The sequence below is a fragment of the Hyla sarda genome, chromosome 2, assembly GCF_029499605.1.
Source record: "Hyla sarda isolate aHylSar1 chromosome 2, aHylSar1.hap1, whole genome shotgun sequence".
NCBI classification, from domain to species: domain Eukaryota; kingdom Metazoa; phylum Chordata; class Amphibia; order Anura; family Hylidae; genus Hyla; species Hyla sarda.
The window spans coordinates 220,641,804-220,664,773 of record NC_079190.1 but is presented as its reverse complement, the minus strand read 5'-3'; the positions used below and the strand labels follow the sequence as shown (position 1 = coordinate 220,664,773).

At 43.5% G+C, this 22,970-nt stretch overlaps 1 protein-coding gene across 4 annotated transcripts in view; it reads left to right on the top strand.

Annotated features, from left to right (window-relative positions):
• The window catches only part of GTF2IRD1 (GTF2I repeat domain containing 1), a 228,391-nt gene that overhangs the window by 136,068 nt on the left and 69,353 nt on the right, over positions 1-22,970 (top strand). For all 4 annotated transcript variants that reach the window (XM_056556430.1, XM_056556431.1, XM_056556432.1 and 1 more), the window contains exons 2-4: positions 250-378; positions 1,869-2,010; positions 21,228-21,374. In XM_056556430.1, coding sequence (XP_056412405.1) covers positions 253-378; positions 1,869-2,010; positions 21,228-21,374 — 415 coding nt within the window. In that variant the 5' untranslated portion in view covers positions 250-252. The remainder of the gene's footprint in view (positions 1-249; positions 379-1,868; positions 2,011-21,227; positions 21,375-22,970) is intronic.

The window sequence follows — 22,970 nt, the reverse complement described above, 5'->3', positions numbered from 1 at the left end:
CTGATTGGTTGCTATGGGCAACTTTTCCTTTGCATAGGTTTTGTTAAATCTCCCCCTATTTTGGAAAATTTGACTGACTTGATGTTAGTTGTGCTATTGCAGAGCATCACAGAAACATTGTTTTTATAAGAGAGGGTGTTACCATATGTCCATTTTTTTTATATATCCATCATTTGTTGATTTTTTGTGATTATGTAGATCTTATTTCATTCCAGAGTAGTTTAAAGCGCTGTTGTACTTTCATTCTAGAATATGGCACTTGCAGGAAAGCAGTATGAAGGACCCGTGAACAGCTCAAGACATGATATGTGGATTTCGACTGCTCGTAATGGAAAAGATGAAATCATCACAAGCCTTGTATCTGCCTTAGATTCAATGGTAAGGACCTTATTCGTACTGTAGTAATTTACAAATCTAGGTACGATAGGCACTTTGTTCTTGTTTGTTATAGTCATTGTTGCACATGGTTGCATCACCAATGCATACATCACTACAGCTATATCACTGGTCACTTTGACTATACATAATTATCAGTAGTCATCTTGTAGAATTTTCCAATTTATATAACAAATGCAGGGGAGACCCCATAATGGGGCAAAGTTACCGTATTTATCGGGGTATACCACGCACCGGCCTATAACACGCACCCTCATTTTACCAAGGATATTTGGGTAAAAAAAGTTTTTTACCCAAATATCCATGGTAAAATGAGGGTGCATGTGTGCGCGTGTATACCCCGATATACCCCCAGGAAAGGCAGGGGGGGAGAGGCCGTCGCTGCCCGCTTCTCTCCCCCTGCCTTTCCTGGGGTCTAGAGCGCTGCTGTCGGCCCTTCTCACCCCCTGGCTATCGGCGCCGCTGCCCGTTCTGTCCCCCTGACTATCGTTGCCGGCGCCCCATTGCCGGCGCCGATAGCCAGGGGGAGAGAAGCGGCGCCGACAGCCAGGGGGAGAGAAGGGGCAGCGGCACCCATTGCCGGCGCCGCTGCCCCGTTGCCTCCCCCCATCCCCGGTGGCATAATTACCTGAGTCGGGTCCGCGCTGCTGCAGGCCTCCGGCGTGCGTCCCCTGCGTCGTTGCTATGCACGGTGCGGCGCATGACGTCATGCGCCGCGCCGTTCAGCGCATAGCAACGACGCCGGGGACGCACGCCGGAGGCCTGCAGCAGCGCGGACCCCACTCAGGTAATTATGCCACCGGGGATGGGTGGAGGCAACGGGGCAGCGGCGCCGGCAATGGGTGCCGCTGCCCCTTCTCTCCCCCTGGCTGTCGGCGCCGCTTCTCTCCCCCTGGCTATCGGCGCCGGCACCGATAGTCAGGGGGACAGAACGGGCAGCGGCGCCAATAGCCGGGGGTGAGAAGGGCCGACAGCAGCGCTCTAGACCCCAGGAAAGGCAGCGGGAGAGAAGCGGGCAGCGACGGCCTCTCTCCCCCTGCCTTTCCTGGGGGTGTATCGGCGTATAACACGCACACAGACTTTAGGCAAAAAATTTTAGCCTAAAAAGTGCGTGTTATACGCCGATAAATACGGTATATCTGTTCTTCTGCTTTAAAGAAATTAAGAGAACCTGAACGTTTAGAAGCATTTGTAAGGGTAAATGTCCAGTGTGAATGAAGGGTCTATGATAAAAAAAAAAAATAAGCTTTTCTTTGTGCTGCTGTAAAATTATCATTATATCAAAATATATATCTACATAGGACATTGCTGTCTCGTGAAAGCAAGAGCAGACAATAGGCAACAATATAAGGTTGTATTTTTGTAATACAGAATGACATTTGTACAAGTTGTCTCAAATTTGGGAAATATTGTGTAGGTTAAAATATATAGAAACATTCACCTAAAGGAGCTGATTTTCTTCCTGCTTCCAGTGCACTGCCCTATCCAAACTCAATGCTGAAGTGGCCTGCATAGCAGTTCATGAGGACAACTCCTTTATAGTTGGAACCGAGAGAGGGAAAATATTTTTGAACTCCAGAAAAGAGTTGCAAACAGATTTCCAGAGATTTTGTGGTGAGTTATTTTAACAAATAAATATTAACATTTAATTATATAGTTTATTTAATTTTTAATGCAGTACGAAATGACAAATAAGTATGTGATTACTGCCCTTTAACCCCCTTAATGACGCAGGACGTATATTTACGTCCTGCGTCGGCTCCCACGATATGAAGCGGGATCGCGCCACGATCCCGCATCATATCGCGTCGGTCCCGGCGCTCATCAACGGCCGAGACCCGAGACTTCTAAAGGGTATTAACCCTTTAGAAGCGGCGGTCAAAGCTGACCGGCGCTTCTAAAGCGAAAGTGAAAGTGACCCGGGTGCTCAGTCAGGCTGTTCGGGACCGCCGCGGTGAAATCGTGGCGCCCCGAACAGCTGACAGGACACCGGGAGGGCCCTTACCTGCCTCCTTGGTGTCCGATCGGCGAAGACTGCTCTGTGCCTGAGATCCAGGCAGGAGCAGTCAAGCGCCGATAACACTGATCACAGGCGTGTTAATACACGCCTGTGATCTGTGTAAAAGATCAGTGTGTGCAGTGTTATAGGTCCCTATGGGACCTATAACATTGCAAAAAATTTTTTTTTTTAAAGTGTTAATAAAGGTCATTTAACCCTTCCCTAATAAAAGTTTGAATCACCCCCCTTTTCCCATAAAAAAAAATAAAACAGTGTAAAAAAAAATAAACATATGTGGTATCGCCGCGTGCGTAAATGTCCGAACTATAAAAATATATCAATAATTAAACCGTACGGTCAATGGGGTACGCGCAAAAAAATTCCAAAGTCAAAAAAAGCGCATTTTTGGTCACTTTTTATACCATTAAAAAATGAATAACAGGTGATCAAAAAGTCTGATCAAAACAAAAATCATACCGATAAGATCTTCAGATCACGGCGCAAGAAATGAGTCCTCATACCGCCCTGTACGTGGAAAAATAAAAAAGTTATAGGGGTCAGAAGATGAAATTTTTAAACGTATACATTTTCCTGCATGTAGTTATGATTTTTTCCAGAAGTGCGACAAAATGAAACCTATATAAGTAGGGTATCATTTTAAACGTATAGACCTACAGAATAATGATAAGGTGTCATTTTTACCGAAATATGAACTGCATAGAAACAGAAGCCCCCAAAAGTTACAAAATGGCATTTTTTCTTCGATTTTGTCGCACAATGATTTTTTTTTCCGTTTCGCCGTGCATTTTTGGGTAAAATGACTAATGTCACTGCAAAGTAGAATTGGCGACGCAAAAAATAAGCCATAATATGGATTTTTAGGTGGAAAATTGAAAGGGTTATGATTTTTAAAAGGTAAGGAGGAAAAAACGAAAGTGCAAAAAGGGGTTAATTATGTAACCAAGAGGATACAAATATTACTTGCTAGATATAGATGACAGATTCAAGAAACCGGTGACCTCATCTTGTGAAGTGTTGTAAGGGTTTTATTCACACGGCAGAATTTCTGCTTGCGGAATTCCGCCTCAATTTGAGGCGGAATTCAGCAAGCAGAAATTCTGCTATGTGCATAGACCCTAAGGTTTCTCTGGGAGGAAATCACTGCCTGAAGGACAAAAAATACCTAAATATGATCATTTCATATCTTTAAATGAAATCATACTATCAAAGGCTTTTGTGCCCCCTTTGTTGTGTGCTAAAATACATTAGATGGCAAACAGTTCAGTGTACACGGCTTTATTGTGTGTCCACCAAACATTATGCCTAACCATAAGCATTTTAGCAAAAACTGGCAAATAAGAATGGTGGACCCCTCAGATTTTTGCCTGAATTAGCAAGATCAAGCATGTTCAATATATCCAATCCTCTGTCTCCCTCAAGACATAGGGGTAGAATTATCAAAACCTGTGTAGAGGAAGAGTGGTGCATTTGCCTATAGCAACCTGTCAGATTGCTTCTTTCAGTTTTAGAATTGTTTCTGAAAAATAAAATTACAGTCTGATTGACTACTACCTTTAACCCCTTCTCACAGTAGGACACATGCATAAGTCCAAGTTGCTAGTTAGTTAGTGCAACTGGACGTATGCCTATATCCTAGCGATCTCCTTCACAGCGCGATGTGCTGCAGGAGATCACTGATGGGGCCTGGCTGTCCAGGGTCTCGCTGCTGAGACCGGGATCGCACCAATTTCGGCAGCATTTACCCCATAGATGCCGTGATCAGTCCTGGTTGCCATGACAGCAGTAGGCCAGCTGATGGCCTCCTGTCTGCTTAGTACAGCAGCCTGTGAGGTCCAGCCATAGGCGGAATCGCACAGGCTGTTACTCAGTGTAGTACTGACTGTTATACTGTGCTGCAGTACAGATGTACTGCAGCATAGTATAACCTGTAAAAAGTGAAAAGTAAAAAAAAATGTTTTTTTAAATAAATTAATAAAGAGTAAAAAAATTTAATAAATGCCCCTTTCCCAATAAAACCCTATATTATCACTCAAAAAAAAAAACGCCCAAACCTATACATAATAGCAACAGCAGCAACAGCGATCGGCACTTCCCTTTAAGGCTAGTAATGAGGTATATATGACCCACTAATGCGAACAGGAGAAATATCCCAGTCCGTGCGGTGCACTGTTCACTTTCAGTTGGTGCTACCACCCCTTTGTGCAGATGAAAGCGAATTCAAACAATGCTAGTAGAAAAGAAATATGCGGGGGAGCACTCACTAAGTTCACTCACGGTTATGGTGCCAAGGATATCTTTATTCGGGTGCAAGTAAAACATCAGCCGGACGCCAGGTTCCCGTGACAGGGGTAAGCAGCTTTCACGCCCGCTCAAAGGGCGCTTCTTCAGACCACTCCCGCTGTCGTCACCTGACCCAGGTAAATACACCTGTCACGTGACGACCAGGGGGCGTGTTTACAAAAACTTTATTAAAAACACACAAAATCGGTATGCGGACTAAAATCAATGTACAAAAATACAAAAGCACAAGATATAAGATTGTATCAAAATCTGCATGCAACTGTCATAGATATACACTCATGTCGAGTCTATCATTAAGCCCAAGACCGCCCTGGGTGTTAGTCCTGAGGATCCACCGCCCTTCTTTCTGAAGCAGTGTCTTTCTAGTGTCCAGACCTGCTGCAGTGTGAACGCGCTCTATAGTGCGAACATCGCTATTGTGGACCTCACCTATATGCTCGATCAGTCGGGGAGAACCCTTCCCCGTCCTGATCGAGTTCACGTGTTCTCGAAAACGTACGTTCACTGCTCGTGTAGTGCAACCGATATAAAATCGGTTGCAGCAACACTGGATCACGTAAACTACATTTTTTGTCCTGCAATAGAAAAAATCTTTACACATTACATCTACTCCTCCTATGTTAATGTGCTTGTCTGTACAGTAGAACCTGCACCAATTACACCCTCCACACTTAAAGTTGCCTTTTGGCATATCCTCAGTTAACCATTTAGTACTGGGGTTTTGTTTTTTAAGGAGCTACTGACTAAAACATTTCTAAGATTTTTGCATTTTTTAAACGTAATCAGCGGAGGTTTTTTAGTGAAACTCTGGAGGTCCGGGTCATACTGCAATAAATTCGAGTTGTTGTAAATGGCTTTTTTGATTTTTTGGGCTAACGGGCTATAAGTAAAGGCAAAAGAAAATCGGTCCCGATTATCTCTATAAGATCTATCTCTTGGGTTACCTCTGCTTGTTTTTCCCCTAAAAGGGCATCTCTGTTTTTGGACCTGGCCTTATTAAGGGCCACGTCCAAAATGTTTTTAGGGTACCCCCGCAGCAGTAACCTGGCATGCAACTCTCCTGCCTGCACCTCAAAGTCCCTTTCCTCGGAATTAATTCTCCTTAGTCTAAGGAACTGTCCATAGGGGACAGCCTTCTTCACATGTTCGGGGTGATAACTTCTGAAGTGCAGGAGGGAGTTGCATGCCGTAGGTTTGCGGTAGCCCTTAGTAACCACCTTACCCTCCTCGATGCCAATCTCCACATCTAGGAACTCCAACATTGGAGTCCCTACTTTCCAAGTGAACCTAAGGTTCATGTTGTTTTCATCGTTCAGGGCGGAGACGAAGTCCACAAAGGTGTACTCCGTACCCGCCCACCTATTTTAGTCCGCATACCGATTTTGTGTGTTTTAAAAAAAGTTTTTGTACACACGCCCCCCCGGTCGTCACATGACCAGGAGAGGTGTGTTTACCTGGGTCAGGTGACGACAGGGGGAGTGGTCTGAAGAAGTGCCCTTTGAGCGGGCGTGAAAGCTGCTTACCCCTGTCACGGGAACCTGGCGTCCGGCTGATGTTTTACTTGCACCTGAATAAAGATATCCTTGGCACCGTAACCGTGAGTGAACTTCATGAGTGTTCCCCCGCATATTTCTTTTCTACTAGCATTGTTTGAATTCGCTTTCATCTGCAAAAAGGGGTGGTAGCACCAACAGAAGGTGAACGGTGCACCGCACGGACTGGGATATTTCTCCTGTTCGCATTAGTGGGTCATATATACCTCATTACTAGCCTTAAAGGGAAGTGCCGATCGCTGTTGCTGCTATTGCTATTTGCATTTGTCTTTTCTTTGGAGCTGAGCACACCCTAATTATGGCTGAAGGTACTAGTGTGACAATGGAAACAGAGTCGGAAGGCTCAGAGAACGACTCCCAGGAAAAAGCAGAGGGTGCATTTTCAGCTGGACGCCAGGATGCGGACAGCTTCTTTTCTGCATGCAACTTGAAAGATGCGCTCCAGGTTATGAGCATAAAAAGCCTGGAGCAGAAAATCACATCTCTCTCAGAGAGAGAGACAAGATTGTTCTGGACTTTTCAGTCCTTGAGGTCTTACGAAGCCCTGCAACTGTGTGCCACGCGGTTTACGCAATTACAAGCAACCCGCGCAATATCTGGAGGACGCAGAGTTTCTGCAAACATGGCACCAAATCCATCTGGACTATTCCATAAACATGATGAAGGCTATTATAACACAGAATGAGAAGGAATACTCATCTGTCACCGTGGATCTTATGAAGGCAAAGACTGAATTAAGAGTGAGACTGTCTGATCAACAAAATCTCACCTTTAATAAAAAACTGGAGAAGAAGTTGACCTTCCTTCAGGTGTCCCTTAAGGAAAGCAAGAAAGACAAATATCTCCGCGATAAGCTGGACTTCGACAACAACCAGGTGTTCTCTTTCGCCAAGTCGGCCAACAGACGTCCACCAAGAAGAAATAAGAACAGAAGGAAGAGGTCCGACTACTGGACCACAGATTCCGAGTCCAGTGGCTCGGATGAGAAGGGGACATCTAATCCTAAAAAGGGAAATAAATCTGATCCAAAAACGGCGCAGAGCTCTGGTCCTTCCCGTTTAGGAGGAAGACACGAAGAGGGGGGAGAAGAGGCAGTCGGAAAAGGACTGGGAGTGAAACAAAAGGGGGTGACATGGAAGAACTGAATGGACAGGGTGGCGAGGCACATACACAGGACTTAAAAGTCATCAACCTGTCTAATTATAACCTGGACAACGCCACCATTTCTTTACTCTCTAAAGGGTTACGTTTTTGTGTAGTGGAGGAGTTTGATCAGGTGGCCTTTGAAATCGACTTTTTCAAAGCTGTGAGAAAGGTTGGTCTCAAAAAGCTATTCTGTAATAATAAAAATACTGAGAAGCAATGTATCGAAGGTGATGTGCCTGTCAGTATTGGAGCACTGGGGTTTAGTGTGTTTCGGGAGGCCCCTCAATCAGAAATTGATTGTCTGCACACTCTCATGGATCTCCTATCTGAAGAAGATAGTGGTGATTCAGAGACCCTAGAAGTGCCCAAATTGACAGGAGGAAAAAGATCCACCTTTTGCCCTCAGATAATACCCGGGAGTGGCCTTGACCTATTCCAGAAAAAGGTGCTGGAAGAGGTGAAAGCCCTCTGTTACCCCCGAGACCCAGACAACATCTCTAGAGAGGAGAAAGATGCGTTAGGTTGAGAAAAGCAGACAACATAGTGGTAAAAAAAATCTGATAAAGGGGGCAGCATTGTCCTCATGGACAGAGGGGAATATTTGAAGGAGGCTTATAGGCAGCTCAATAACCCCCAGCATTACACTAAATTGCGAAGTAGCCCCCTCAAGAATCAGAAAGGCAGATTACAAACCCTTTTAAGAAGATATGTTGAGCAGGGAGTCTTGTCGAAAAAAGTTGCAGAGAGGTTGCTACCGGATACCCCTAGGGAAGCGGTGTGGTATTTCCACCCCGAAGTCCACAAAACGTTGGAGTCCCCACCCGGGAGACCTATTGTCTCCAGGGTGGGGACTCTAACGGAACCCATCTCCCAGTACATATACTGGCTACTCCACCCCCTGCTAAAAGAAATCCCGGCTCTTGTAAAAGACACTAATGACTTCCTGCAGGCACTGGAGGACCTCCTGGTGCCAGATAATTGCATTCTAGTGTCAATCGATATCAAAAGCCTCTACACTAGTATCCCGCAGGAGAAAAGTGTAGGGGTCATCAGGGGTTTTCTCCAGTGTTCGGGGCGGAGCATTGGATACATTAATTTTATTTGACTCCCTGAACCTCTTCAGGACATAGGGCGTATGGATACACCCTGCATTCGGAGTCCTTAAGGACCAAGGGCGTATCCATACGCCCGTGGGAAATCCGGCCCCCACCGCTAGCCGGTTGGGGACCGGAGCCGGATGCCTGCTGAAATCGTTCAGCAGGCATATCGCCCGGGGGGGTCATCATGACCCCCCATGTCGGCGATCGCAGCACATCGCTTATCAATTCAGGGCGGGGATCGGAGCCGGATGTCTGCTGATTTCAATCAGCAGACATCCCGGCAGTGTGCCGGAGGAGGTCCGGAGGACCCCCTATACCGGCGATCGCTGCAGGACGCCGGTAACTACTTAACGGCGTTCTGAAGCGGTTCCGGGTCATCAGGGTCACGTGTGACCCTGTGACCCGGATATAGATGGTGACTGATGGTGTAGTATACACCACCAATCACCATCCGTGCTGTACTGGGGGCTGGCATTGTGGCCACCCCCCTCAGTACAGTTGTGGTTGGGTGGCCAAAGTGTCCCTAAGCGTGTGTGCAGACCCTCTTAGTTATAAAAGAGCGGTCCGCCACCGTTTGTTAAAGCCCACCAGCTGCTGATCAGTCCTGTAGTACTGATCAGCGTTTTTTTTTTGTGGTGCCGGCGCTTTTTTTCCGCGTTTTCTAGCACTTTTTTGCACCCATAGACGGTCCGTGCCACCAGTAGCAGGCGTGTACTGTGTGGCCGGACCTTACCTGTGTGTGCGGCGTACCTCACCGCTGTCAGTGATTTATCACTGATCAGCATTTTTTTTTGTGGTAAAGGCACTTTTTTCGGTTAATGCGTATTTATTTTTGCACCCATAGGCGGTCCGTGCCACCAGTAGCAGGCGTGTACTGTGTGGACGGACCGTACCTGTGTGTGCAGCCTGTCCCACCGCTGTCAGTGATTTATCACTGATCAGCGGTTTTTTTGGGTTCAGGCGGGTGCATTTTTTCGGGGTTAAGCGTTTTTTTTATTTTGTTTTTCGTGTTTTTTGTGTGGGGGTCTGTGTACAAGCCACCAGCCACTGTTCTGGGCTGAGTGGACGGACCCCCCACTGACTTTTGCGCCCCCTGCCGCCACAAGCACTAATCAGTGCGCACACCACTGATTAGATATACGCTTTTTTTTGGCGCAGGGCTTTTTTGCGCCAGAAGTCCCCTTTTTTTTTTTTTAAAGTCCCCTTTTTATTTTTTTTATTTTAGGGCGGGTTAGTTAGGTTAGGTTAGGGAGGGTTAGGGCGGGTTAGGGAGGTAGTATCGCAGCACACACACCAATAAAGTTTACCCCCCCCCCCCCCCCCCCACACACACACCCGTATCCCCATTAGAGTAGGGAAATGGCCCGCAGAGCATTTTTGGCAGAGGAGGCATATGCCATAATTGCCTCCGACACCGAGAGCGGCTCAGAGGATGGTGAAGACCCCACCTTCCTTTCATCGTTCTCCTCATCATCTAGTTCTGATGATGAGCCACCAAGGCGGCGGAGACGCCGCCGTGCGGCGCCGCAAACCTCCTCTGTCCTTAATCCTGTGCCCCATGCTAGTATGAGTCCCCCTGGTGCTCATACTAGTGAAGCCCCCCTGCCTAGGTCACTTGTACCTCATACCGGAGAACTTGTCTGGGCTGAGCCAGCGGACCACGAGCCCGTGATTCCTGAGTTTGTTGGCGACTCCGGAATCAAGATTAACATCGCCAGGTTCACTGAAAAGGAACGTCATTTTTTCAGTGACGACTTTGTTAATCTAATGGTTACACAGACGAATCTGTATGCCCAACAGTTTGTCGCCGCTAACCCGGGATCACTTTTAGCTAGATCCGGCGGCTGGACTCCAGTCGATGCAGCCGAAATGAGGACCTTTTGGGGCCTCGTGCTGCATATGGGTCTAGTTAAAAAAACCAGTGTCAGGCAATATTGGAGTGGGGACGTCTTTTACCAGACACCCCTCTACAGTATGGCCATGGCATGTTCCCGGTTCGAGGCCATTCGGAGATGTTTGCATTATGCTGATAATGCGGCATGTCCCCCCCCCGAACTGATCCCGCGTATGACCGCCTGTATAAAATCAGTCCGGTCATCAATCACTTCGGGGTCAGATTTTGGGAGGCCTATGTCCCTGGAAGGGAGGTCGCTATTGATGAGTCTCTCATCAGCTTTAACCCCTTAAGGACGCAGGACGTAAATGTACGTCCTGGTGAGGTGGTACTTAACGCACCAGGACGTACATTTACGTCCTAAGCATAACCGCGGGCATCGGAGCGATGCCCGTGTCATGCGCGGCTGATCCCGGCTGCTGATCGCAGCCAGGGACCCGCCGGCAATGGCCGACGCCCGCGATCTCGCGGGCGTCCGCCATTAACCCCTCAGGTGCCAGGATCAATACAGATCCCGGCATCTGCGGCAGTTCGCGATTTAAATGAACGGTCGGATCGCCCGCAGCGCTGCTGCGGGGATCCGATCATTCATAACGCCGCACGGAGGTCCCCTCTCCTTCCTCCGTGCGGCTCCCGGCGTCTCCTGCTCTGGTCTGTGATCGAGCAGACCAGAGCAGAAGATAGCCGATAACACTGATCTGTTCTATGTCCTCTACATAGAACAGATCAGTATTAGCAATCATGGTATTGCTATGAATAGTCCCCTATGGGGACTATTCAAGTGTAAAAAAAAATGTTAAAGTAAAAGAAAAAAAAAAGTGAAAAATCCCCTCCCCCAATAAAAAAGTAAAACGTCCGTTTTTTCCTATTTTACCCCCAAAAAGCGTAAAAAACATTTTTTATAGACATATTTGGTATCGCCGCGTGCGTAAATGTCCGCGTGCGTAAATGTCCGTACGGGATCCGTAAAATGTTAATGATCCCGTACGGTGAACGGCGTGAACGAAAAAAAAATAAAAAAGTCCAAAATTCCTACTTTTTTAATACATTTTATTAAAAAAAATTATAAAAAATGTATTAAAAGTTTTTTATATGCAAATGTGGTATCAAAAAAAAGTACAGATCATGGCGCAAAAAATGAGCCCCCATACCGCCACTTATACGGAAAAATAAAAAAGTTAGAGGTCATCAAAATAAAGGGATTATAAACGTACTAATTTGGTTAAAAAGTTTGTGATTTTTTTTAAGCGCAACAATAATATAAAAGTATATAATAATGGGTATCATTTTAATCGTATTGACCCTCAGAATAAAGAACACATGTAATTTTTTCCATAAATTGTACGGCGTGAAAACAAAACCTTCCAAAATTAGCAAAATTGCGTTTTTCGTTTTAATTTCCCCACAAAAATAGTGTTTTTTGGTTGCGCCATACATTTTATGATATAATGAGTGATGTCATTACAAAGGACAACTGGTCGCGCAAAAAACAAGCCCTCATACTAGTCTGTGGATGAAAATATAAAAGAGTTATGATTTTTAGAAGGCGAGGAGGAAAAAATGAAAACTTAAAAATTAAATTGTCTGAGTCCTTAAGGCCAAAATGGGCTGAGTCCTTAAGGGGTTAAGGGGAGACTCAGCTTCCGGCAATACATCCCTACCAAGCCAGTGTGGTATGGCGTGAAGATGTATAAACTTTGCGAGAGTACCTCCGGGTACACTTGCAAGTTTATGATGTATGATGGACGAGATTCCCGCATTGAACCCCCAGATTGTTCCCCCACTCTGGGTGTTAGCGGGAAAATCGTTTGGGGCCTTTTGCACCCATTGCTAGATAAAGGTTACCACCTTTACGTGGATAACTTTTATACTAGTATCCCTCTCTTCACATCGCTCGCCGCCATATCCACGGTCGCTTGTGGGACAGTCCAGAAGAATCAAAGAGGCCTTCCTTCCTATCCCCTGCAGACTCCTATCCCCCGGGGTGAGTGCCTTTTCCCATGAGAACCTGTTGTTGGTCCGGTATAAGGACAAGAGGGATGTCCTTATGCTCACCATTATTCACGGGAATGGCAGCACCCCTGTCCCTGTGCGAGGTACCGTGGGACCGGTCCTCAAGCCCGATTGTATTCTGGACTACAATCGGTATATGGGGGGAGTTGATCTTTCTGATCAAGTCCTCAAGCTATATAATGCCATGCGGAAAACAAAGGTATGGTACAAAAAAGTTGCGGTCTACCTGGTACAGATTGCCATGTACAACTCTTTTGTACTGTACAAGTACGCTGGCAACACAGGGACATACCTGGAGTTCCAAGAGGAAGTTCTAAAGGCCCTCATCTATGGTGACCGCCAAAGAGCGGGTCAGAGCACCTCTGGAACTTCAGGTCCCCGGATCGTCCCCGGCCAACACTTTCCAGGTGTGATCCTGGAAAGGGACGATCTCAGAAGAAATGCAGAGTGTGTCGCAAGAGCGGGATTCGGAAGGTCACCACCACTCAATGCGACACTTGCCCAGATAATCCGGGCCTCTGCATAGGCTGCTTCAGGGAGTATAACACTTCCATGGAGTACAAAATTTTCCATCCTTTGCCCTAATTTTCATTCCCCACAATTCGACTCCAATGTACCAGCCCAGGGTACATTGTCTTCCAAACCGTCAGCTAGTGATATGCCATAGGCCACAAATACAATCTGACCTCTATGACTTCTGAGCCTTGTTGTGCGCCCGCCCAGCACGTTACCCCATATGTGGATGTATTTTCATAGTCAGGGGAAAAAGCCCTCCAAAATTTGTAACCCAATTCCTCATATTACCCCTTGTGAAAATGTAAAAAATTGGGTAATCCCAGCATTTTAGTGTAAAAAAATCTAATTTTTCAATTTATGGCCCACTTCTCAAAAAACCTGCGAAGTATTATTTCCCACTGTACCCCTTGTTACGTTCATTGAGGGGTGTAGTTTCTAAAATGGTGTCACATGTGTTTTTTTTTTTTTTGCTGTTGGGGGCTTTATAAATGCACATGACCCCCGACTTAAACAAAATTTTCACTCCTATTCTGAGCATTGCAGTGCGTCCACAGAGCAATTGACATCCACATATGGGGTATTTTTTTTCTCAGACAAAATTGTTCTACAAATTTTGGGGGCATTTTGCCCTATTACCCAATGTGAAAATGAAACATTTGGGGTAACACTATCAATATAGTGCAAAAAACTTTTATGGCCCACTGTTCAAAAAACCTGTGAGGTGTAAGTACTCACTGTAACACTGTTACGTTCCCCGAGGGGTCTAGTTTCCAAAATGTAATGCCATGTGTTTTTTTTTTTTTTGCTGTCCTGGCACCATAGGGGCGTCCTAAATGCGGCATGCCCCCAGAGCAAAATTTGCTTCCAAAAAGCCAAAATGTGACTCCTTCTCTTCTGAGACCTGTAGTGCACCAGCAGAGCACTTTTCATCCCCATATGGGGTGTTTTCTGAATCGGGAGAAATTGGGCTTCAAATTTTGGGGGGTATTTTCTGCTTTAACCCTTTGTAAAAATGTAAAAACCAAGCATTTTAGGTAAAATATATATATATTTTTTTACATATGCAAAAGTCGTGAAACCCCTTTGGTATATTAAGGTTCACTTTACCCCTTGTTACGTTCCCCAAGGGGTCTAGTTTCCAAAATAGTATGCCATGTGTTTTTTTTTTGCTGTCCTGGCACCATAGGGGCTCCTAAATGCGGCATGCCCCCAGAGGAAAATTTGCTTCCAAAAAGCCAAATGTGACTCCTCCTCTTCTGAGACATGTAGTGCTCCAGCAGAGCACTTTTCACCCCCATATGGGGTGTTTTCTGAATCGGGAGAAATTGGGCTTCAAATTTTGGGGGGTATTTTCTGCTTTAACCCTTTGTAAAAATGTAAAATTTTTGCAAAACCAAGCATTTTAGGTAAAAAATATATATCTTTTTTTACATATGCAAAAGTCGTGAAACCCCTTTGGTATATTAAGGTTCACTTTACCCCTTGTTACGTTCCCCAAGGGGTCTAGTTTCCAAAATAGTATGCCATGTGTTTTTTTTTTTGCTGTCCTGGCACCATAGGGGCTCCTAAATGCGGCATGCCCCCAAAGCAAAATTTGCTTCCAAAAAGGCAAATGTGACTCCTCCACTTCTGAAACCTGTAGTGCGCCAGCAGAGCACTTTTCACCCCCATATGGGGTGTTTTCTGAATCGGGAGAAATTGGGCTTCAAATTTTGGGGGGGGGGGTATTTTCTGCTATTACCTTTTTTTTAAATGTACATTTTTTGGGAAACCAAGCATTTTAGGTAATTTTTTTTTTTTTTTTTTTACATATGCAAAAGTCGTGAAACCCCTGTGGGGTATTAAGGTTCATTTTACCCCTTGTTACGTTCCCCAAGAGGTCTAGTTTCCAAAATGGTATGCCATGGGGTTTTAGTTTTTTTGCTGTCCTGGCACCATAGGGGCTTCCTAAATGCGGCATGCCCCCAGAGGAAAATTTGCTTCCAAAAAGCCAAATGTGACTCCTTCTCTTCTGAGACCTGTAGTGCGCCAGCAGAGCACTTTTCACCCCCATATGGGGTATTTTATGAATCGGGAGAAATTGGGCTTCAAATTTTTTTTGGGGGGGGGTATTTTCTGCTTTAACCCTTTGTAAAAATGTAAAATGTTTGGGAAACCAAGCATTTTAGGTAATTTTTTTTTTTTACATATGCAAAAGTCGTGAAACCCCTGTGGGGTATTAAGGTTCACTTTACCCCTTGTTACGTTCCCCAAGGGGTCTAGTTTCCAAAATGGTATGCCATGTGGGGTTTTTATGCTGTCCTGGCACCATAGGGGCTTCCTAAATGCGGCATGCCCCCAGAGCAAATTTTGCTTCCAAAAAGCCAAATGTGACTCCTTCTCTTCTGAGACCTGTTGTGCTCCAGCAGAGCACTTTTCACCCCCATATGGGGTGTTTTCTGAATCGGGAGAAATTGGGCTTCAAATTTTCTGCTATTACCCTTTTTAAAAATTTAACATTTTTGGGCAGTTTAGGTAAAAAAAAAATTTTTTTTTTTTACATTTGCAAAAGTCATGAAACACACTTTATCCCATGTTACATTCCCCAAGGGGTCTAGTTTCCAAAATGGTATGGCATGTGGTATATTTTTTGCTGTTTTGACACCCTAGGGGCTTCCTAAAGGTGACATGCCCCCCAAAAACCATTTCAGAAAAATGTTCTCTCCAAAATCCCCTTGTCGCTCCTTCCCTTCTGAGCCCTCTACTGCGCCTGCCGAACACTTTACATAGATATATGAGGTATGTGCTTACTCAAGAGAAATTGGGCTACAAATACAAGTAAACATTTTCTCCTTTTACCCCTTGCAAAAATTCAAAAATTGGGTCTACAAGAACATGCGAGTGTAAAAAAAGAAGAGTTTGAATACTTTGGGGGTGCAGTTTTTATAATGGGGTAATTTGTGGGGTATTTCTAATATAAAGACCCTTCAAATCCACTTCAAAACTGAACTGGTCCTTGAAAAATAGCGAGTTTGAAAATTTTGTGAAAAATTGGAAAATTGCTGCTGAACTTTGAAGCCCTCTGATGTCTTCCAAAAGTAAAAACTCATCAATTTTATGATGCAAACATAAAGTGGACATATGAATAATAATAAAAAAAATTGGAATATCCATTTTCCTTACAAGCAGAGAGCTTCAAAGTTTGAAAAAGGCAAAATTTTCTATTTTTTCATGAAATTTTGGGATTTTTCACCAAGAAAAGGATGCAAGTTACCACAAAATTTTACCACTATGTTAAAGTAGAATATGTCAGGAAAAACAGTCTTGGAATCAGAATGATAGATAAAAGCATTCCAGAGTTATTAATGTTTAAAGTGACAGTGGTCAGATGTTCAAAAAACGCTCTGGTCCTTAAGGCCAAAATGGGCTTAGTCCTTAAGGGGTTAATTTTGTGTTGTCCTGCAATTCCTTTAAGTTCAATGGCGACTGGTTCATACAGACCAGCGGGGTCGCTATGGGGACCCCGGTGGCCTGTGCTCTAGCCAATCTTTATGTGGAAGGCTTTGAACAGAAATAAATTTTTTCCAGTAGGAATAAGTTCATAGGCCATATCGTACAGTACCACGGATTTGTCGATTATGTTTTCATCATGTGGGCGGGTACGGAGTCACCCTTTGTGGACTTCATCTCCGCCCTGAACGATGAAAACAACATGAACCTTAGGTTCACTTGGAAAGTAGGGACTCCAATGTTGGAGTTCCTAGATGTAGAGGTTGGCATCGAGGAGGGTAAGGTGGTTACTAAGGGCTACCGCAAACCTACGGCATGCAACTCCCTCCTGCACTTCAGAAGTTATCACCCCGAACATGTGAAGAAGGCTGTCTCCTATGGACAGTTCCTTAGACTTAGGAGAATTAATTCCGAGGAAAGGGACTTTGAGGTGCAGGCAGGAGAGTTGCATGCCAGGTTACTGCTGCGGGGGTACCCCAAAAATATTTTGGACGTGGCCCTTAATAAGGCCAGGTCCAAAAACAGAGATGCCCTTTTAGGGAAAAAAACAAGCAGAGGTAACCCAAGAGATAGATCTGATAGAGATAATCGGGACCGATTTTCTTTTGCCTTTACTTATAGCCCGTTAGCCCAAAAAATCAAAAAAGCCATTTACAACAACTGGAATTTATTGGAGAACGACCCGGACCTCCAGAGTTTCACTTAAAAACCTCCTCTAATTACGTTTAAAAAATGCAAAAATCTTAGCAATGTTTTAGTCAGTAGCTCCCTAAAAAACCCGACCCCCAGTACTAACTAGTTAACTAAGGATATGCCAAAAGGCAACTTTAAGTGTGGAGGGTGTAATTGGTGCAGCTTCTACTGTACAGACAAGCACATTAACATAGGAGGAGTAGATGTAATGTGTAAAGATTTTTTCTGTTGCAGGACAAAAAATTTAGTTTACGTGATCCAGTGTTGCTGCAACCGATTTTATATCGGTTGCACTACACGAGCAGTGAACGTACGTTTTCGAGAACACGTGAACTCGATCAGGGCGGGGAAACGTTCTCCCCGACTGATCGAGCATATAGGTGAGGTCCACAATAGCGATGTTCGCACTATAGAGCGCGTTCACACTGCAGCAGGTCTGGACACTAGAAAGACACTGCTTCAGAAAGAAGGGCGGTGGATCCTCAGGACTAACACCCAGGGCGGTCTTGGGCTTAATGATAGACTCCACATGAGTGTATATCTATGACAGTTGCATGCAGATTTTGATACAATCTTATATCTTGTGCTTTTTTATTTTTGTACTTTAATTTTAGTCCACATACCGATTTTGTGCGTTTTTAATAAAGTTTTTGTAAACACGCCCCCCTGGTCGTCACTAATTGTAGTCCAAATTGTGGAATAAAAATTATCAAACGGTAGCATGAATTGCAAAAATGGTACCAATAAAAAGTACAGCTTTTCCCGCAAAAAATAAGCCCTCACACAATGCTGTTGGACGAAAAATAAAAAAAGTTATGGCTGCCAGAACATGGCAACACAAAAAAAGGGGGAAGAGGATTTAGTTGAGAAAAGGAAAGAGAACATAAAAAAGCTATATAAATTAGGTATTGCCATAATTATACTCAGAATAACAATAACATCATTTTTACCAGCATTTATCATTGTAGTGTAAGTGAAGCGTTTTTCTACATTCTACATCGTTTTTTGTGTGCTGGTAATGTGTAGGAGCACCACATTTATTAAATGGTCACAGAGCATTTGATACTTTTTGTGCAGGTCACATTTTCTGAAATTTCTTTCTTCACATACACCAAAAAGCTAAGCTAAGTCTGGGCTGGAGTAGTTTTAGAGAATTTTCAATGGTTTTGCGCCTTTTTTGCACCTTTTCACAAAATGGCGCACTTCATAAAACCCTTCCATATCATGTGTATTTCCAAAATTAGTGGATTGCAACTTACAATCTGCAGAAATGTGTAAACCAAAAGGTGCAAAAAAAGCGCAAATAAACCCTGCTTGCGCCTTTTTGTGCCTTTTGTAGACACAAAAAACAGTCTAAAGACAGTGATTAAATGTCGGCCAATATGTCACAAAAAAATTAAAATCTCAGAATTGTGTCGTTAAGTCGCATGTGAGAGGTATTACCACTTAAAGAGACATAGGACAGATAAAAAAAAATTGAGCTTGGTCATTAAGGTAAAAACAGGCGGTGTCCTCAAAGAGGTACTCCGGTGGAAAAAAACATTTTCTTAAATCAACTGGTGCCAGAAAGTTAAACAGATTTGTAAATTACTTCTATAAAAAAATCCGTACCTTTCCAGTACTTTTTAGCAGCTGTATGCTACAGAGGAAATTCTTTTCTTTTTGAATTTCTTTTTTGTCTTGTCCACAGTGCTCTCTGCTGACACCTCTGTCCATGTCAGGAACTGTCCAGAGCAGCATAGGTTTGCTATGGGGATTTTCTCCTGCTCTGAACAGTTCCTGATACAGGTATCAGGTGTCAGCAGAGAGCACTGTGGACAAGACAAAAAAGAAATTCAAAAAGAAAAGAATACAGCTGCTAAAAAGTACTTGAAGGGTAAAAACTTTTAATAGAAGTCATTTACAAATCTGTTTAACTTTCTGGCACCAGTTGATAAAAAAAATAAATAAAAAAAATTCCACCGGAGTACCCTTAACGATGCAGGACGTAAATGTACGTCCTGGTGATGTGGTACTTAACGCACAAGGATGTACATTTACGTCCGGAGCATAACCACGGGCATCGGAGCGATGCCGGCATCATGCGCGGCAGGTCCCGGCTGTGGATCGCAGTCAGGGACCCGCCGGTAATGGCGGACACCCGTGATCCCGCGGATGTCCGCCATTAACCCCTCAGATGAGCGATCACGGCATCTGCAGCATTGCGGTCACTTAACAGGATGATCGGATCGCCTGCAGCGCTGCCGCTGTGATCCGATCATCCTGCACCGCAGACGGAGGTCCCCTCACCTGGCTCCGCTGCATTCTGGGAGTCTTCTGCTCTGATCTGCCTTCCTGCAGACCAGAGCAGAAGATGACCGATAATGCTGATCAGTGCTGTGTTCTATACATAGCACTGAACAGCATTAGCAATCGAATGGTTGCTATAAATAGTCCCCTATAGGGACTATAAGAGTGTAAAAATAAAGGTAAAAAATTAGGTAAAAAAAATGTGAAAAACCCCCTCCCCCAATAAAAACGTAAATTGTCCCATTTTCCCTATTTTACCCCCCAAAAGTGTAAAAAAAATTATTTTATATACATATTTGGTATCGCCGCGTGCGTAAATATCCAAACTATTAAAATAAAATGTAAATGATCCCGTACGGTGAACGGCGTGAACGTAAAAAAAAAAAAGTCCAAAATAGCTGCTTTTTTATAACATTTTATTCCCCAAAAAATTAATAAAAAATGTAATAAAAGTTTTGTATAAGCAAATATGGTATTAAGAAAAAGTACAGTCCACGGCGCAAAAAATTAGCCCTCATACCACCGCTTATACGGAAAAATGAAAAAGTTATAGGTCTTCAAAATAGGGGGATTTTAAACGTACTAATTTGGTTAAAAAGTTTGCGATTTTTTTTAAGCACAACAGTAATAGAAAGTGTATAATCATGGGTATCATTTTAATCGTATTGACCCAGAGAATAAAAAACATATGTCATTTTTACCATAAATTGTACGGCGTGAAAACAAAACCTTCCAAAATTTGCAAAATTGCGGTTTTCTTTTTAATTTCCCCACACAAATAGTATTTTTTTGGTTGCGCCATACATTTTATGGTAAAGTGAGTGATGGCATTACAACGGACAACCTCATACTAGTCTGTGGATGAAAATATAAAAGAGTTATGATTTTTTGAAGGGGAGGAGGAAAAAACGAAAATGTAAAAATAAAATTGTCTTAGTCCTTAAGGTCCAAATGGGTCCTTAAGGGGTTAAGGGGTTATTACTTGGCCTCTTTTCAATTCATTTTAACACTGATGTATTTTTTCAGATGTCTTCTTTTAGGGAAATCTATGGGGAAAAAATCTGAATAAATCGCCATACCTAAAGCTTGCTTACTATTACTGCAGAAAAAACTTTAGGAAAAACATACTTTACTGTAACTTTCTGAACCATTAAAACAATACATGTAGAGTTCCCTTGTATATGGAATTCATTGAGATAATTGAATGGGCACTGTCAGATACAAAAACTTTTGATATGTTGTAAAGCATGCAAAACAAATAGGTTTTGCAATTGCTTTCATTAGAAAATTTTCAGTATTTCATACTGAAAAAGCCTGTCAAACAACTGCCAGTCAAATCCTACTGTGTCCATGCGTCATCACCTATGTCATGGACACACTTCCTTGATTGAGAGCTCCCACTGTCAGCTTGTGTCCCGCTACTGTCAGTGAGGACAAGCTGGGAATTGCAGTTTTGCTAATGCTAGGGGAGATGTGAGCAGACAGCATACTGAGGGAGGGGGCGGAGACCTGCACAGTGAGGCCACGCCCCCTCCCTTTGAGAGGAATGCAGACTAGTGAGCTAAATTAAAAGTGTAATAAAGAAAAAATAAAGGTGGTAGACACATAAAAATGAGATGTACATGGTCAGGATTAGGTACTGAGTGATATATTAAAAACATGTTTTTTTGTTGGATCTGACGGGTACGCTTTAAAGTATTGGAAAATGAACATTATCTGTAACTGGCAAAGGTAAAATGACAGATATATTCTGAGTCCAGGTATACACATTCCTCATGTTCATTGTAATCCAGTCATCTTTATTCTGTTGTTTGCAGTGGGTGCTCTTAGGACAGAACAAGAAACATATGGCCAAAGAAGAAGCAGGGATTGTATCCGGAATGTGCAGAGAGTATCCCCAGGACCAAGTTCTGATATCTACCTTCTCAGGAAGATGGTTGAAGAGATCTTTGATGTGCTCTATAGTAAGAAAAAAAAGCCACGTTGTTTGCTGTGTAACCTTTTTGTTGGCGTTCATATTTTATCACTGCTTCAAAAATAATTTTAAGTTGTTTTTGACTTAAATATACTAGACGGTTTAAACTGTCCTAGAACCGAAATATGACTTTAATTTCAGTAATTACATTTAAGCATAAAGATGATAATGAGTTTATTTAAATGTAGTCTTTATTTAATATTGTAACTCTTTGTTATTTGTAACACCATCCTTGGGGCTTTCCATATTGAAGACACATCATTTCATCTTGTATTTTTGTATAGACAGGCACAGTGCCATTTGACAGAAAAAATGCCCTACACTATTAGAGAATTCAGTAAGTGGTGGACTGTAGCCCCTCTCCCCAGAGAACAGGGAATGGCAGAGGAGTGTGGGAAATAGACCAAAAAGTAGTCACTGGTTGACTTTGTTCAGTCCATTAAACTCAATGGGCTGGCTGCCATTATACCACAATATATATAAAAATATTGGGGAGAAACACAACCCACAGTCCACAAAGATAATCTAGTAGTATTAATTCTGATATAGACAGTAGAGTACAGGTGGGGTGACTACTACCATTCTGTAGTATAGGTGTGTGAGATATATAGTGGGGCAAAAAAGTATTTAGTCAGCCACCAATTGTGCAAGTTCTCCCACTTAAAAAGATGAGAGAGGCCTGTAATTTTCATCATAGGTATACTTCAACTGCGAGAGACATAATGAGGAAAAAAAAAATCCCTAAAATCACATTACTTGATTTTTAAAGAATTTATTTGCAAATTATTGTGGAAAATAAGTATTTGGTCAATAACAAAAGTTAATCTCAATACTTTGTTATAAACCCTTTGTTGGCAATGAGAGAGGTCAGATGTTTTCTCTAAGTCTTTACAAGGTTTTCACACATTGTTGCTGGTATTTTGGCCCATTTCTCCATGCAAATCTCCTCTAGGGCAGTGATGTTTTGGGGCTGTGGCTGGGCAACACAGACTTTCAACTCCCTCCAAAGGTATTCTATGGGGTTGAGATCTGGAGACTGGATAGGCCACTCCAGGATCTTGAAATGTTTCTTACAAAGCCACTACTTCTTTGCCCGGGCGGTGTGTTTGGGATCATTGTCATGCTGAAAGACCCAGCTCGTTTCATCTTCAATGCCCTTGCTGATGGAAGGAGGTTTTCACTCAAAATCTCACGATACATGGCCCCATTCATTCTTTCCTTTACACGGATCAGTCGTCCTGGTCCCTTTGCTGAAAAACAGCCCCAAAGCATGATGTTTCCACCCCCATGCTGCACAGTAGGTATGGTGTTCTTTGTATGCAACTTAGCTTTCTTTCTCCTCCAAACACGACAAGTTGTGTTATTACCAAAAAGTTCTACTTTGGTTTCTGACCATATGACATTCTCCCAATCCTCTTCTGGATCATCCAAATGCTTTCTAGCAAACTTCAGATGGGCCCAGACATGTACTAGCTTAAACAGGGGGACACGTCTGAACTTAATGATTTGAGTCCCTGGCGGTGTAGTGTGTTACTGATGGTAGCCTTTGTTTCTTTGGTTCCAGCTCTCTGCAGGTCATTCACTA